This window comes from Gossypium hirsutum, chromosome A10, assembly GCF_007990345.1.
Source record: "Gossypium hirsutum isolate 1008001.06 chromosome A10, Gossypium_hirsutum_v2.1, whole genome shotgun sequence".
NCBI lineage: Eukaryota > Viridiplantae > Streptophyta > Magnoliopsida > Malvales > Malvaceae > Gossypium > Gossypium hirsutum.
In genome coordinates, this window is record NC_053433.1 from 76,922,702 (window position 1) to 76,936,818 (window position 14,117).

Genomic DNA, 14,117 nt, shown 5'->3' on the forward strand with positions numbered 1-14,117 from the left:
TTTTGCTAAAAAATTAGCATCAGAGTCAATTTCACAAGACTTTATAATACCGGATTCGGTTGTTCTTCAAGGGCATGGAACTTGACTTAAAATATTACTAATTTAGTTTTGAGAAACATTGAGGAAGCATATAACAATTTAACCTTTTTTTTTGTTCTGTTTTTAATTAGTTATTGGATTCTATTAAATGATAATTTTATTTATTTCTCATACATATTAGTTTTTCAACAATAACATTTTCGAGATTTTATTTTTCTAGATTTTTATATAAGATATTCTATTTTTAAAATAATTTTTATAAAAAACTGGACTCAAATTGACAAAAAAAAAATAAAAGTTGAGGATTAAAATTGTCACTTATCAACCAAGGGGTTTTTTACTTCAATAATATAAAATAAATAAATAAATACTAGAATAATGTAACGACACTAATATTCACGAATCTAGGTAAATTCCACCGTAAATAATTAGTGTTGCTTGACCAATCGATGGCACCCCTTTTCTCTTAAAAACAATTATATTTTTAGGTGCAACCTGACTAATCGGCGACACCAGTATTTTAAACCCAAAATATGTGTTTTTTTACATGTATAAGCCTAAAAATAAAAAAAAAAATTATTTTTATTGGTGTCACTGATGTATCTGGCGACACCCTATTATTTATAATAAAAATATTTTTTAAGTTGAAAAAATTTTGCGTTTTAATTTTTGGGTATTGGAACTTGAGCTCGTGACCGGTTGATCATGGATTCGGGTTCCAATACTTAAAGTTTATTATAACAATTTTCGACACCACTAAAAATCGGGCTATTACAGTCAACGACCTTTTAGTCAGCAAATACCTTCAAACTATAGCACTTGATAGCATTGGCACACTCGTCTTTACTCGTGAATCTTTGACTCACAAACAACTTTTTCGATTCAAGATCTTCTAACATTAGGTGAGTAGGTATGATGTCTAGGTACTTGGGGAACTCGGAAGCATGCACTGAATCAGGACTGGCATTCGACATATAGGCCCCAAGATCATTGCATATGATGATGCCACGACTCAAGTTTTCGATTGAAGGGGCATGATCATTTCCATCATCCGGTCCTTCATCGTTTGGGATATCGTCTAAATCAGGGTCACTAAAATCTTCACATTCGTAATCAGAACAACCATTATTATCGAATCCATTATCACTAAGTGCATTGGTTTCAATAACGACTGGATGTATTTAATCCACCACCATACTGATCTGAACATCCAACGTTGAGATCGATGTCCAAATCGCATATAGACGATCTAGGAACTTCTGTACGTAGGTCTTCAACTCCATATTATTGACTTAACTAAGTTACATTTTCAACGGGCTTTGCATCTGTTCACTCAGCAAAACTACAGCAAAAGAGGTTTTTAGCGGCGTTTTTTAGGCCTATAGCGGCGCTCGCTATAGCTAACGCCACTAAATTTTGTGGCGTTTATGTGGAAAAACATCGCTAAAAAACATGACCTTTAGCGGCGCTTTTCCCACAAACGCAGTTAAAGAACATGACCTTTAGCGGCGCTTTTCCTACAAATGCCACGAATTTCTTTGCTGTTTGAAGTGAGATATCCACCACTATCCAATTGCTTCTTTGCTTTTTATCGTTCTTTCATGTTTCACATTTGATATTCATCATAATTTGTAGTTCCAGTTATTTTTCTTCATCATTTACCTTTATTTTTTGTTCTTATAGTAATATTAACTATAGCGTTCCCTATGAAATTAGTTTTATAAATAATGTGTTGAAATTCAATTTATTACCACAATTTAAATAAAATTCAGTTGAAATTTTTTCTACCAATAAAAAACAGCAAACAGTAAATACTAATTTTCTTCCTTTCACTAAAAAATGATGTTCAAAATTGTTACACTGAACTGCAAAATGCAAATCTTATATATCACTAAGATCTTAAGGATTTTCAATAATTAATCAACAACGAAAATAAGCATTCTACTCTAAACAGGTTCATCGTTGCTACGATGGAGATTTGATACCTTATTCGGTTTCCCTTCAATATTTGCTTTAGTAGCCGTATCCTGACATAATCAACGAACCCTACATATTAGCATGCAAAATATAAAGAACAAGAAAGTGTTCCACTACTAATCATGTTAGATTCAGAAGTGCAAAAGTGACATTCATGCCTTTTGGTCCAAGAGTGACTCTAACCAAATCAGCAAGCTTGTTCACACCAGTCTACAACAAAAGAACATGAAGTAAGCTAGAGCAAACATATAAAGGCTGTGAAGTTCAGTTGAATACTTAACCAGATAGGCTACTTTTTAGCATTTGAAACAAAGACTCACTTGTAATTTCTTTATGGCTGACCCATCCTTATTGAAATGTAGCTCTTTTGCAGCAGAAATCTTGGGCAGACGAAATCTTCTAAGAACAACATTTCGTCTACTAAGAAATGAAGATGAAGAAATGGATGCTAAAGATGACAATCTATTAGAAGAAGATGAAAGCTTCTTATCCATGACCAAACCATTAGATGCAACGATTGAGCCAACTGATGACATGGCTGTAAAAGTGGATGCCATCTTACTCTCTTAATAAGCTGAAAAATATTCAAAACCATGGTTTTAGAATCAAGGTTATCTCAAATGTAAATTGATGAATAAGAAAATTTTTTCAAATATTTTAATTTCTACAACTAAAACACAGTAAAAAAAACAAATTAAGGTAAAATTCACAGGTAAAACCAATAATTTTTGAAGCATTTCAAGTTTTAACAAAGTTCAAATATAAAAGAAGGGATTTTTCTAATATTTTCATTTTCTAAAACTAAAAAATAATAATTAAAACATAAATCTAAAATTAACCTAAGATCAAAGAAATGCTTAAGTATGGCGCATACCTGAACTTTGCATCATTCATAGGAATTGAAGGTAGCCTAGTTAGCCTTCTGACAAAAACGCTTCCTCTAAGATTTAAGTGATAATGATATATCTTATTATCACTAATGCCTACAGCCAGACATAAAATTGACTTTATTAAATACATAACGAAGAATTTAACAGAAGGGACACACACACATATATGCATATATATATTGTTTAATATGCTTTAACTGATAGAATAAATAGACAAAATTTAATATTAAAAAGAAAAGAAAAGAAGCATGCCTTTTGACAGTATTTCAGGCACTATAATAAGTTGTTCATCCAAATGAATTATTTAAATTTCATATCATAAATACATATTGAAAAGCATAGTAAACTTAAAGCAGAATTGAGTCATTAACAACCCTGTATTATCGCCTACACCTTAAGCAGGTAACAACTGACAGGTAAAAAATCAAAAGAAAGATCCAAAAGAAAAAAAATGAGATCCAAAAGGTTAAAAAAATGAGATCCAAAAGGTTCACCTGGATCTTTACTATAATCCATAACATGGGGTGTTTCTGTGTATAATCGGCAGCCATCTCATAGAAGTGATTTGCAATATCAAAGGCAACAGGATTATAACTTGCATACTCATAATCCTATAAAAGTAGGCAGCCAATCAACATCTAGAGAATTACATATTCATTACTTTGAGAGAAAACAAGTCTCGGACAAAATAGAATGATCACTTATGGAGCAGCAAATTCAAGATCATAAGAAATTTCTATCATCCACTAATTATTTAGATCTCTTTCTGCTTGGTAACTTACATACAAGCACAACTTGCTCTCTTTTTGCTTAAATAAGACTTATTTAATAAAAATATAAATTTTGAAGAGGCCCTCAACCTTATCTTTTTCCTTGGTTTGTCAAGAATTCAAAGAATTCAGAATTCATTTTATTTTATTGGTCTATTGGAAAAACCCACAATAGAGTTTATTTTCTCATTTTAGTTTTTCCCGAAAAATAGAATAAAAGACAAAGAATTTTACAGATGGAGACAAGAGAAGAGGAATATTAAAATTGGTTTAATTTAAATAAATTAAGTAGTCATACACTTAGAGCGTTCTTCCCACCCAACAATAATAAAAAGTTACTCAGAAAATTCACAGAATTGGAAGTCCTTAGTTTTTTTTATTTTGGCAGCTTAAGGAAAATGAATACATGTAAAAAAGGGAATGTCTGTGCTCCTCACCACTTTGATTTTATCCTAACCCAAAAGGAATAAACAAAAATGCCACTAAAATCAAATGTAATCACTGTTTCTACCGAATAAAAGCAAAACAAAATCATCACCTTCTACAGATGAACTAAAGACAGCAAAGGGAGAAGAAAAACTAACCCAAATTCCTCGTGGTTGCGTCAACAATGTGTCCGTTTTCCAGGAGCTAATATAATAGAAATAAGAAACCCAAATATGCAATCTCTAAATAATACAAAATGATAAATCAAAATAAAGTTATATAAATTAACAGAGTATATTATAGTAAAAAGAGGGATGGTACACAAAAGATAACTATGAAACGTAGTTTTACATGCAAGCAGTCACGTGCTTATGCCCTTTTCTGACTGAGAAAGTAATGGGATCTTTGTGATGTTTTAGGGTTTATAAATCAGGCTAGTTGGAATAGTGGTCTCAGGGCCACAAATTTGAAGTCAGAAAAATTATTTTATTATTATTTTGGAGTCATAGCATGTTATTAGTAGTGTATGAAAAATTTGGCGAGTTAATTTTGACGTTTATGAGCCCAATTGTGAAAAATGACTAAATCGCATAAAGTGAAAAAGTCTTAAATTGATAGCTAAGGGTGTTAAATTGTTATGAATCTCAATTTGGGGGTCTTTAAAGGGAAAAAATACCCTTAGGTCTTAGCTTGGCCGGCCATGGGAGGCAAAAAAATGTTGAAAAGTCAACATTAGGTAAATGAATGACATAATGTGTAATAAAAAAATGCCTAAGCCTAGCTATCATCTTTTCTTTCTTTCATTCTTCCTTCTCCCACCGATTTTTTAGCCATTTTTAGGGGTTTTGAGCTTCAAAAATTTCAGCAACTTATTCCTCTTGCAAGTAAGTGATTTACATACTTCTTGTTGATGATTTTTACATTTTTGGACCCCTTGAAGCATAAACTTTCTATTAAGGGGACTATTTTGCAAAATGGTTGAAAGTTTAAGGTTTTTCCATGAAAGCATATGTGTAGTTTTCTGAAATTTTATTGAAGAATATGAGTAATAGATGTGTAATAAACAACTTTTGTGAAGGGATTTCTCATGAAAGCCCTAGTGGGGACTATTTTGCATAAGTTGAAAGTTTGATGATAAACGAGCGAAATAATGGAAATTTTGGATTTCTATAAGAGTAAAAATGGTTCAGATAGGCTTTTAATAGGAGGAAATTCGATAAAAATCTATTTTCACACCTAGGGGTAAAATGGTCATTTTGCAAAAATCTAGGGGCAAAATGGTCATTTTGCCCAAGTATAGATTATTGGGTACCTAGATTGGTAAAGTGATTAAATTTGTGAATTTTTGTTATTATAGATTAAGAAATACCAAATTTGAACTTAGACTGGGGGAAGGCCAAGCAAATTGATTAAACCGTCTAGACACCATATTTTGTAACCGAGGTAAGTTGTATGAAAATATTACAACTACATTGTCATTATATGCGATGAGTTAATTTAGCATGAATTATTTGATTGTGGAAATGAGAAGGCATGATGATAATTAAGATAGCAGAATTCCCGTTTGGACCATGGGAAATAAATCGAATATTCATGCCATGATGTATGGACTATTGTGAGCTAGTGTAAGACATGTCTGGGATATGCATCGGCCACATTGCGAGAGCCAGTGTAAGACCATGTCCGGGACATGGTATCGGCAGTGAGACGAGAGCTAGTGTAAGACTTGTCTGGGACATGCATCAGCCTCGAGATGTAAGCCAGTGTAAGACATGTTTGGGACATGCATCGGCTACGAGTTAAGCTAGTGTAAGACCATGTCTGGGACATGGCATCGGTATCCTATCCCATGTTGAGGTTTATTGAATATCCGGTAATATTCTAAATGGTTCAACGGTGAGAGTTATGGTTTAAAATTTAAAGAAAAGTATAACCGTGTTATGAGTGGTACTGGTACCTATTTGCTATGTATGATGCGTGAGTTCAAAATATATTATATGATGTGTAGTGGGATGTGATGGGTAAGTTATGCTTATAACTATTTTATATTAAGAGCATATTGATGAATGGTATAGTTGTTGCTATGTATTTGCATGCTTCTTACTAAGCTTTATGCTTACTCCCTCTCTTTTCCATTCTCTTATAGTGTCGCCTACATAGCTCGAGGATCATCGGATGTCGGAGGCTACGATCACACTGTCATCCTAAACATTCAGTATAGTTAGAATTCTTGTTTTTGCGTATGGCATGTATAGGGCTTAGACTTTAATACTTTGTGTCATTGAGAAATTAGCCAAATGTGTTGGCTTGGGATAAATCCATTTATTTTGTATAAGGGCATGGATAATGGTTAATACTCATTTTAATATATATAAATTGAAGATGATATTTTCATGGATGAGTAAATTGCACAAATGAAATGTTGTCCATTGTGGCTATTTTGGCTATGTGATGTATCCCTGAATTGGCATAAAGTGATTTTATGCAGGTTATGTATGTAAGGGTGGCAAAGAGGCTTGGTAAATAGCCTCATTTTGTCCATACGGGTAGGCACACGGGCGTGTGTCACACACGGCCCACCACATGGGTGTGTGATCTGGTCGTGTGTCCTCTGCACGTAAAAATTGCAAGTTAGTATGCATGATAGTAAACACACGGGCAAAGGCACAGCCGTGTGTCTCAGCTGTGTAAAGGGCACGACCTAGCACACGGGCGTGTACCTTGACCGTGTGACCCTTAAGAATTGCTGACGTCAGAAACAGAATGCCCTGGATTTTGCACACGGGCGTGTCATGGCCATGTGAAGGACACGGGCCAGAGACACGGGTGTGTGTCAGGCTATGTGAAAACCCCTGTAGGTGTAAATTTAAAATTAATTCCACACGGGTAGGGACATAGGCGTGTCCATATATTGCTTAGGCCGTGTAAGCCACACCGGCCAATAGCACGACCATGTCAAATTGGTCACATGGGTGTGTGCCCCTGTGTCTAGCAAAAATTTTTCGAGTTCGTGGAAAGACTCAAATCATTCCCGAATGATTTTAAATGAACGTTTGGAACCTCGTAGGCCTTTATTATGGAGTTTTCGATTTAGATTGAAAAAGTTTTAATTTGACCGAATTAGGTAATGCCTTGTATGCCATCCTGGCATAGGGTACGGGTGTGGGGTTTTACAGAGAATTAGGCAAATTACAAGGTTTTGCTTTCTTCAAGAGCAACACCAAAGGGCTTGCAAATTTTAACAATCAATAACCACATCTCAATATCAGTTCATGGGTTTAGATTAGTTTACACATTCAATAAAATCATAAATATATTTAATCTCATGATCTTTGATGATAAACATTGAAACTAGATGGACATTATCAAGCCATACATATGTTATTATTGAGCAAATGCAAAATGTAATAGATATGATCCAATTGTGTATATATATATAAGTAAAAAATAAGTGTGTATATATATATAAGTAAAAAATAACCATTATTACTCTTTGGGATTTAGAAAATAACTTCAACTTAATTTTGTTTTCTTGTTTCGAGCTTGAGTTATTGAGTAAGCTGAATTCCAATATTTTAACATTTGACTACAAATAACTTGTAAGACTAACCAAGTTCAACTTGAATTAGAGCTCGAGTATAAATAATTTAGTTTGAAATCAAATATGTCAAATTGATTTTTTATTTGATAAATGAATTTAATCATGTCTGATTAAACTAACCCGAGCAATTTAATTTAATTTTATGAAAATCAATCATTAAAAGTGTAACTTAATTTTATCTGCCACTGCCACCATTTTGGATAACACCTGAGAAGTGTAACTTAATTGATGGCATAAAAAGCACGCATTGAAGATCAACGCTTAAAGTTTAATAATTTAAAGCATTCTAAGTATTCCAGATATAAAACGCAGGAGAATCAAAATTCACCTTGAAAGCCAGTCGTTCATTATAAAGCTCTATTCTACAAATTCCAAGGATTTAATTCTTGCTCTGTAAAAGACCTATTTAGTAGAATTAAAGCATCACAAAACCTAGAATCAGATAACAAAACACAAGGAATGTTTGTAAAAAATGAAACATCCAAATCATGAAATCAAAATGTAAAGAAGACGTAATATTGAATGCCAAAGACAACAACATTACATCAACCCGTGCATAAAGTATCATCTAAAATGTTTTTTTTAAAGTATTTTAAGAAGAATAAATAAAAAAAACTACCAGGAATTTCTAAGACGATTGAAACTGGCAGCACCCAAATTAAAAAACCTCACATACTTGCTAAGACTGAGTTCGCTGTTGGGTAGAGTGGCTAGGCGTCGGGAAACTGGGCGTTTAGGGTTTCGAGAAATCAAAGAATAGACTGAGAAATAAAATAGAATAACAGGTTGAGAGGATTTTCGGGTATAAAATAGAAGAACAGGTCTAGAAAGGCTGAGAAAGAAAAGGGAATTGGGAAAGAAAAGGGAAGCGAGGGAGAGAAATAGAAGTACAGGCTAAGAATGGCTGAAAAAGAAAAGGGAATCGGGAAAGAAAAGGGAATTGGGGGAAGAGAAATAAAACCTTCAATCAAAACTAAAAATTAGCTGCGTTTATATCAAAATGACGCCGTTTTGTTTAAAATAAATTAATTTTTACCATAAACGCCGCTAGTGCTTGCCTTTTGCGGCGTTTTTATCATAAACGCCGCTTATGCTTGACTTTTTTACAATTTTTATGTTGAATTATTATATCTTTCATATCAATTTTAAATAAATATTTTTTAAAAATTTAAGTAATATTTAAAAGAATTAGATAAAATTTGAAATTTTTATATATCAAATGGTTCAGATTAAATATTTTTAAATATAAAAGCATTAATTGATTGTATAAAATTTCATCATTTAACAAATCTCAAGTAAACCTTAAGTCCTAAACCATTTAAGATATACAAAGTTTATCTATTATCTCTTAAATAATTTAAACTATAATCATAATTTTAATATATTAAATTTAATATTATCTCTTTTACAATTATATAAGAAATTATTTAATATATAAATTAAAAAACACTAATTAATCTAAACCCAAAACCCCTATCCCCTATCCCTTAAACCTTAAATCATAAAACATAAAACATAAAACATAAAACATAAACCCCTACCCCTTAACCCCTAACCCCTAACACCTAAACCTTAAACCCCAATCCTTAAACCATAAATCATAAATCATAAACCATAATCCCTAAACCCATAATCCATAAACCTTAAAATAGTAATATCTAAACATTAAACCCTAAACCATATACCCTAAACCCTAAACCTTAAACTATAATGATAATTAATTCAATATTTTAAAGTTAATACTATCTCTTTTACAATTATATAAGAAATTATTTAATATATAAATTAAAAAACAATAAGTCATATACCCAAAAAACTTTAAAATTATTTTAAATAATCGTATTTTAATTTTTTTCATTTTTAACAAATATTTTTCTATGTTTTTACTTTCAGATTTTTTCTACGTGTTATTATTTTTTCTGAAGAATTTAAATATTCAATTAAAAATAAATTGTATTTAATTAATATTAATAAACCAGTTAAATAATAAATAGACAGATAAAATATTTTTAGAGGCGTTTTTCAAAAAGCGCTGCTAATGCCACTAATGCTCAACATAAAAAGACGGTGTTGTGCTTAATTTTTTTGTAGTGTTTTCCAAAAAGCGCCGCTAATGGTCGACCTATAGCGGTGTTTTTCAAAAAGCACGCTAATGCTTGATCTATAGCGGCATTTTTCAAAAAGCGCCGCTAATTCTCAATCTATAGTGGCTTTTTTTAAAAAGCGCCGCTAATGCCACTAAAGCTCTTACATAAAACGATGGCATTGTGCTTAATTTTTTTGTGGCGTTTTTCAAAAAGCACCGCTAATGCTCGATCTATAGCGGCGTTTCTTTATCCAAATGTCACTAAAAACGCTGCTAAAAAACTGTTTTGCTGTAGTGAAATAACTAAATCGGTTCATTGTTCAACCTCCTTAGCGAGCAATACACTGCAACCATTGTCTCGATGTCGTGTTCCATCTTGATAAATTTGATAGGATTTGACTAAATTGGAAATTTGTAGAATAGTTTCGTCATCCTTTTTTCACAATGTCAGTAAATTTTTTCACTGACATTCTCTTTCATATCACCAACAGACACATTTTTATTAAATCTCATTCTGATTTTTAGGGGAGTTTCAAAAATACAACCAACGGTTGTTTCTAAATAACACGACCAAAATGAATGGCTGCAAAAAATCGATTCTCTATTTTTTTCTGAAACTGCAAAAATAGAACAAAAAATCTTAATAAAATAACAACAAAAAGTAAAAACAGACAATTATAATAAAATAACTAACTATTCTTTTTTTTAAAGAAAAAAAGAAACATCTGACTATTCTTTAAATCATAGCAAACAAAATAAATTGTAATAAAAAATATTAAAATGCCAAAACAATTAGTATTAACCTTCTAACACAAATAATATACCTTAATAATAACATTAATAAACTATTACTAAAATAGCAATGAAGAGGCTTAACTACAATTTTCGAAGGGGCAGGGGCAGGGGCGGAGCTTCACAACTTTTTTTTCTCACTTCAACTCAACAACTTATGTGTGGGATTTGGGATCAAACCAACCCCCTTTTATAATAAATAATAATTATAATATAATAAAACTAACTTTTTTAAGTTGAAAAAAATTGGATGTGACCTATCGGTCACGGGCTATGGTTCCAATATCCGAAAATTAAAATATAAATTTTTTTAGCTTAAAAAATATATATTTTATTATAAATAATAGGGTGCTGCTTAACACATCGACGACACCAATAAATTTTTTTTTGTTTTTATGCTTATATATGTAAAAAAACACGTATTTTGGTTTTGAAATATGGGTGCCATTGATTGGTCAGGTTGCACAAAAAAATAGTTTTTTTTAAGAGGAAAGGTGTGCTGCCGATTAGTTAGACAGCACCAGTTATTTATTGTAGAATTTACATAAATTTGTGAATATCAGTGTTGTTATCCTATTTTGATATTTATTTATTTTATAATATTGAAGTTAAAAACCGTCAATCAAGTTACAAAAAAAAAATCGAAAAATTTATTGATTAAATTATAACTTTTTTTAATTAGGTGACAAAAATAAACATTTAGTTATAGTCTAGTGACTAATGGTGGAATTTACCCAAAACTATTGTTAAAGAAACACAAAGGAGATTGTTTGGCCACAACAACTTTAAAACTGCATTTGGATATTTTGTTGGAATTGCATCAGATTCTGGCCTTTTTTTAGCTTCTTCATATTAACTTCAATGACTTTCTAGTGCTTGCATTTTTCAGTTATGGATTTTAGATTTTTACGTAAAAATTTTGATCTCCAAAACTACATAGTGTTAGCCACGTCATTTAAAAGTTTCCACATGGATGCGATACCATTAATTTAACTGGAAATTTAGAACAATTGTTCCAAAAAGAAAATACCTAAATTATTTGAAGGTGTAAATGTTAAAAGGTCATTTTATCATTATGTCTTTAAGGATAAAAAGGAACTTTTTAAGTACATCCACCTTTTTCTTTAAAATCAGAGAAATAAATTATCTTCAATAAACGAATTCAAATTATGATCTCAATCAAAACTTCATTTTACGATTATAGTAGAATCTCGATTAACTTTAGGTTGTTATTTTAATAATTTATAATGTTCGGATAAATAATTATAAAGGAAAAAAGAGAAAGGAAAGTAAATGAAAAGAATGAAAGGTTAAATAAAGGAATAATATATGCTTATTTTTTTATAATTAAAATTTGTGTAATAAATTGCCTATATGCTACTTTTGTTTGGTTAAATTGTGAAAAGTTGATAATGATTTTTTTATTATATCTTTTTTTATAAAATAATTAATATATATATATTTTGCATTTTAAAAGAAATGTCATATTATTTTACCTAATTTTTTCCTCAAATTAGGGTAAAAAAAAAATTGACTCAAAGGATATTCAATTCCCTTCAGTTTTCCTTGCTTAAATAAAAGTGGATACAATCTATAAATAGTCATTCAACTATTAGTGTGTTTCTGTTTTGGTCACTCAAATTTAAAAATTTTCATTTTAGTCACTAATGTTATCATAATTTAGTATTTTGATCACTTACCCATTAAATCACTAACAAAAGCTTTTTTATTGGCATAATAACAAGTTCATCCCTACAATGTTGATAGCTTCTATTAATTTGGTTTTGGTTTAAAAGAAAAAAAAATCAACAATTTTAGTCCTCAACTTTACACATTCTATTAATTCAATCTTGATTATTAAAAAATTAGGAGAAAAAAAAACTTTAAACTTTTTTTAAAAGTTTTTTGTTTTTATAAAAATATACAAGAAAACTTCAAAATACCTAAGAAAACTTTAAATAAATATTTTTCGCTTCTATAAAATCTTATGTATTTTTATAAGAAAAAAGAAATTCTAAATATTTTTTTATTTGTAATTTTTTCAAATTTAAAATTTAAATTTTAAGAATCAAGACTAAATTGACATAATGGGTAAAATTGAGGGTTAAATTTATTGAACTTTTTAAAATTAAGACAAATTGATAGAGTCTATATACATTGAAGGGTTGAAATTGTTATTATGCTAATAAAAAAAGTTTTTCGTTAGTGACCTAGGAGAGGAGTAACCAGAATATTAAATTTTCGTAATATTAGTGATTAAAATAGAAACTTTTAAATTTAGAAACACAGTAATAATTAGGTGACTTTTTGTATAGTTTGCCAATAAAAGAAGTAATGACCCCTTACTTTTCTTTTCTTCCCTTTATTTTACTCCAAGGGTTAATTACACTAAACTTCCAAATGTTTGAGCTAATAATCAAATTTGCCACTGCACTTTACTTTGTTTGATATTTGTCATTGTCTTTATGAACCAAAGATAAATTTACCACTACATTGACTGTTGTTGATTGATTGAATTTTTCCATTAAAGTTATATATATATATATTTAATTTAAATTATTTTGAAGACAAATTTTAATAACTTTTTTATATTTTACTTTAATATTTAAAAATAACAAGTTAATTAGTATAATATTAAAGTTAAATAAAAATGGTTATTTTATAAAAATAAAATTTTTTTATATATGTATTTTATTTTTCGAGCTTTTATTTCATTAAATAAAAATTCTAATTTAATTTATTAATTTTTAATATTTATAAGTAAAATTATTTTTAACTATTAAAACATAATATTTGAAAGATTTTTTTCTTAATAGATTATGTTTTTAAATAATAAAAATTAGGTAAAATTAATTAAAAATTTAAATTTTTTTTACATATTTTCAAAATATAATAGCAATTATTAATGAAATAATTATAGTCTTAATGCCAAATGTTTTAATTAAGTATTGGTTTATGAAATGTTTCTCTATGCAACACTTCTTAGTTATTCCTACTTCTCTATTTTCTCCATTTTTCATTTTTACTTTTATAAAAAATAAAAATAATAAATAATACATTTTCTTGTAATTAAAATGTTTATAGATTTATATCTAATTATAATACTATTTAATTATATCATTTTTAAAAAAAAATATTTTATTTCAATTTTTTCCTTTTATACAAATACATAAAATAAATAATTTATAGTATAATTTACATTAACATATTCATAAAAAATAAATTATAAAAATAAACTATTTTATATTTTCCCATTCTTCGTTTTTATAATTTTTTATGGGCAAAAGAAATAAATTTGATTGGGTCATAAAAGTACATAAAATATATTTTATGTTTTGTACTTACACATTTTATTTGGTTATAAATATAAAGAAAATATGTGATATTTTATATTAGTTAGAGTCACGAATTAATTATAAAAATAAATAAAACTAAAATACATTTCAATTATGTAATGTAAATAAAAAGAAAATGTTATAATTAAATTTAATTTTTATAAAATTAATATATTTTAATGAATTATTTATTATAAAGTA

General features: G+C 29.3%; 1 protein-coding gene and 1 long non-coding RNA gene across 6 annotated transcripts; one reads left to right on the forward strand and one right to left on the reverse strand.

The window, feature by feature from the left end:
• Positions 1-1,847: 1,847 nt before the first annotated feature.
• LOC107903769 (chaperonin 60 subunit beta 3, chloroplastic) lies at positions 1,848-8,670 on the reverse strand. Of its 4 annotated transcripts, XR_001685952.1 has the most exons (7): positions 8,323-8,670; positions 8,032-8,105; positions 4,261-4,344; positions 3,401-3,517; positions 2,891-2,999; positions 2,337-2,590; positions 1,848-2,226 (listed from the first exon to the last, which is right to left on the reverse strand). XR_001685952.1 is itself a non-coding variant. In XM_041079205.1 (5 exons), exons 3-5 carry the CDS (start codon positions 2,571-2,573, stop codon positions 2,053-2,055), a joined length of 303 nt encoding a protein of 100 aa, XP_040935139.1. In that variant the 5' UTR covers positions 2,574-2,590; positions 2,891-2,999; positions 3,401-4,242; the 3' UTR covers positions 1,848-2,052. The 4 variants fall into 4 exon arrangements, 1 of the variants encoding a protein (XP_040935139.1); XR_001685951.1 differs by having other exon boundaries at positions 8,032-8,670; XR_005903531.1 differs by lacking the exon at positions 3,401-3,517 and having other exon boundaries at positions 8,032-8,670.
• LOC121208478 (uncharacterized) lies at positions 4,729-6,500 on the forward strand. Of its 2 annotated transcripts, none has more exons than XR_005903532.1 (2): positions 4,729-4,986; positions 6,249-6,500. It is a non-coding gene; the product is annotated as an uncharacterized lncRNA (long non-coding RNA). The 2 variants fall into 2 exon arrangements; XR_005903533.1 differs by lacking the exon at positions 4,729-4,986 and adding an exon at positions 5,108-5,545.
• Positions 8,671-14,117: the final 5,447 nt, after the last annotated feature.

Bases quoted from the DNA above. Each gene is read 5' to 3' on its own strand.
- LOC107903769 (XM_041079205.1), bottom strand. From the start codon at position 2,573: ATGGCATCCACTTTTACAGCCATGTCATCAGTTGGCTCAATCGTTGCA. The intron at 2,227-2,336 runs GTGAGTCTTTGT...CTTTTGTTGTAG, and splicing joins CAGCCATAAAGAAATTACAA to ACTGGTGTGAACAAGCTTGC.